Source organism: Panulirus ornatus, chromosome 27 (genome assembly GCF_036320965.1).
Source record: "Panulirus ornatus isolate Po-2019 chromosome 27, ASM3632096v1, whole genome shotgun sequence".
Lineage (NCBI taxonomy): Eukaryota > Metazoa > Arthropoda > Malacostraca > Decapoda > Palinuridae > Panulirus > Panulirus ornatus.
Window position 1 is genome coordinate 4,121,769 of NC_092250.1, and position 3,538 is coordinate 4,125,306.

Consider the following 3,538-nt stretch of genomic DNA (forward strand, 5'->3'; position numbering starts at 1 on the left):
TGAACCATGGAAAGCTGTGTAGGTATGTATATTTGCGTGTGTGGACGTGTGTATGTACATGTGTATGGGGGGGGGTTGGGCCATTTCTTTCGTCTGTTTCCTTGCGCTACCTCGCAACCGCGGGAGACAGCGACGAGGTATAAAAAAAAAAAAAAAAAAAAATATATATATATATATATATATATATATATATATATATATATATATATATATATATATATTCTGATTTACGAATCCAGTGCAAGCGAAATACATCGATCAGATTATTCTTAAGAGGAATCTAAAAACACATTAATACTTGTAGAATAATAGCGATATTGATACGAACATTACTATCGTTTTAGTGTAGTTGTTCTGGGATCATGGCACACGGGCAGATACTTGTGCTGATGCCTCATGATTCTATCAAAATTTGCCATATCAACATAGCTGATGATACAGGTAAAGACACATATCCCTACCCTGGGCGGGCGTGTTGTTAGCATTTCTATTATTGCTGGTAATAACACGTTCATCCTTCTATGACAGTGTTTTGCCATGGTGGCAAACCCGCACAGCCAGACACCACTACCACGGAAGGTGATACAAAAACCCCTAGCCACCACCAACATGGGAGATTATACACACGGCAAGCCACCATTACCAAAGTTGTTGATACACAAATCCCAAGCCACTACTACCATTAGGGGTGATGAACACCCCCAAACCACCTTCACCTTAAGGGATCATACACAACCCCAAGCAAACACTACCAGGGGGGATAATACAAACCCTTAACCACCAGTACCATGGCGATTATACACAATGCAACCAGCGTTGCCATGAGGTATGAAATACACCCCAAGCCACCATGATCATGGGGGATGGTGCACACACTCCTAGCGACCGCTACCATGTGGGATAATGTTTACGAGCTCAGGCACCACTATCACGAAAGATGATACTGACCTCAGCCACAACTACCATGAAGGTTGATACACACACCACTGTCACTATTACCATGTGAGACGATACACAACCCATTCCCCAACTCTGCAAGGGGATCAATAAACACACCCCAGCCACCACTATCATGGAGTGTGACATAAACACCCCAGCCACCACTATCATGGAGGGTGATATAAACACCCCAGCCACCATTACCATGAAAGGTGATATAAACACCCCAGCCGCCACTATCATGGAGGGTGATATAAACATCCCAGACACCACTATCATGGAAGGTGATATAAACACCCCAGCCACCACTACCATGGGAGATGATATAAACACCCCAGCCACCACTACCATGGAAGGTGATATAAACACCCCAGCCGCCACTATCATGGAAGGTGATATAAACACCCCAGCCACCACTACCATGGAAGGTGATATAAACACCCCAGCCACCACTACCATGGGAGATGATATAAACACCCCAGCCCCCACTATCATGGAGGGTGATATAAACACCCCAGACACCACTACCATGAAGGGTGATATAAACACTTCAGCCAGCTCTGTCGGAGAACGTGATATAAACACCTCATCCCACTTCTATGAAGAACTGTTCGCACTTACCCAAGCATGACAAGCATGGGGAATGCCACACAAGGACCCAGCTGCCGGTGCCATGGAAATTAATACACACATCACAAGCCACCATTATCACACCATTATCATGGGGGATGATACACACTCCTCAGCCATTACAACCATGGGTATAATACTCACTCCTCAGGCATCACTATCATAGGATGATACACATTCCTCAGCCATCACTACCATGGAAATGATACACAATCCTCAACCATCCCCACCATGGAAATGATGCACATTCCTCAACTATCACTATCGTTATTGACCCATTCAACTGCTCCTAAAACACTTGCCTCTCATGATCTTTCTTTTCATGGCCAGTTGCATAAGTACTAATAATCACTCATCTCTCAGAGTCAACTTTCATTTTAATCCACATAAGTCTGGCGTTCACTCCCTAGCATTTTCACACAATTCCACAACTCAACAACTCTTGCTTCAGCAGTAGTGCTACCCCTTCCTTAGGTGTTGCCCTCCAAACAAAAATTGACAATGTAGTTGGCTTACTTGCGCAGAGTTTTTCTTTAGTCATATGTGCCAACGAACACCTTGCGTTACCTGATTATTATGGAAAGACGTCTCACCACATATATCTCACAAACTCTGTGAAGTTTTATCATGGTATAGAAATATCAAGTCATCTATACTTAGCTCTCTACTTATGGTGTCGTCTTTTTCTACTGCAGATCCCAAAGTCATCCAGTCTGAGATAGTCTCTCTCTGTTCTCCTACAATGAATGACATTGGCTCAGCTTTGATATGAATATGGATATCTTTACAATGAATTTATCACTTAAAAGAACCTTCAACTAAGCATATATTGCTCCTTGTCATTTTGGACATTAAGATATTGGCACCAGCTACAGTAAAGCGCCTCTCACAGTTGTGTGTCTGAATGCCGTGGAAAATCCACCTTCAAGAGTACATAGTTTTTACATGGACACTGCTGGAGAGCTTTGGATGGCACATATACACTCTCATTCCCAGAGTTAGAGGTCAAGAGGTCAGCAGCTATTTTAACATGAGACCAAGAGTCTCCTGAGCTTCGTCTGCCATTGCTGCTGGCCACACCACTGTCTGCTCGACTCAACTGTTGCTGCCATTCGAGTCCCTTTTGCTCCTCCTCTTCCTCGTCCAGTCCCTGATGTAGAGGGTTGAACCTTCCATGAGTGCTGTAATTCAGAGAGGTCTTCGTAATCTGGCGACGCCCTCTATGAAGGCCCTTGGATCGGCGGCCGTAGTGCAGCGAGCTCCTCCTACCGTCTCCTATCAGTGATTCCGAGAACCCCTGCCTAGACGAGACCAGACACCGGTGGCGACTTGGCTGGCGCCGGAACGAGTAGCGGACCTGTGGAGGACGACGAAGTGACAGTTAGTGATGAACAGGTGATAGTTAGTATAATGGTAAGTGACATTGTGCCTGTGGCAGTAGGAAGTTAACGGACGAACAAGTGGTGGCAATGCCAAGTGGCTGTGACTAGTTTCAGTTAGTGATGGAAGTGACGGTAAGACTAAAACACTAAGTCATTTATTGATTGAATTCTCTTAATGTAAAGTAAGATACATTTTGCTGACTTGTTGGGAAGAGATGATAATTTGTAAAGAAGGGGCAGGATAGTTGACCTGTGGGGAGGAATGGGTTGGATGACTCGCTGGTGTAAGGACCTTTTTGAGTGGTACAGAAGGGATGTGACCTACTAACTTGTACTGAGGGAGTAGGTTTTTTTTCACTAAACCGTTGAAGTGTTCTTAATATTTTATCAGTTTCAAGGACTCACTATGAAAGTTGGACACTAGAAAAAAATGTCACACGGGAAATCTGAGGTCCTAGATACTGAAATATACAAGCTATGATAGATGGCAGGAATTCACTTGTAGCGTAAAGCCCTCAATTGTGACCAGAATAGACTGGTGGAGTGATAGGAAAAAAGTGATACTTGTACGCCTATGGTGACTGGAG

The 3,538-nt window shown here is 44.1% G+C and overlaps 1 protein-coding gene across 1 annotated transcript in view; it reads right to left on the reverse strand.

Annotated features, from left to right (window-relative positions):
* Window positions 1-240: 240 nt before the first annotated feature.
* The window catches only part of CrzR (corazonin receptor), a 26,162-nt gene continuing 22,864 nt past the window's right edge, over window positions 241-3,538 (reverse strand). Inside the window, exon 6 of the mRNA XM_071677995.1 lies at window positions 241-2,926. Within this exon, the coding sequence (XP_071534096.1) occupies window positions 2,456-2,926 (471 nt within the window). The 3' untranslated portion in view covers window positions 241-2,455. The remainder of the gene's footprint in view (window positions 2,927-3,538) is intronic.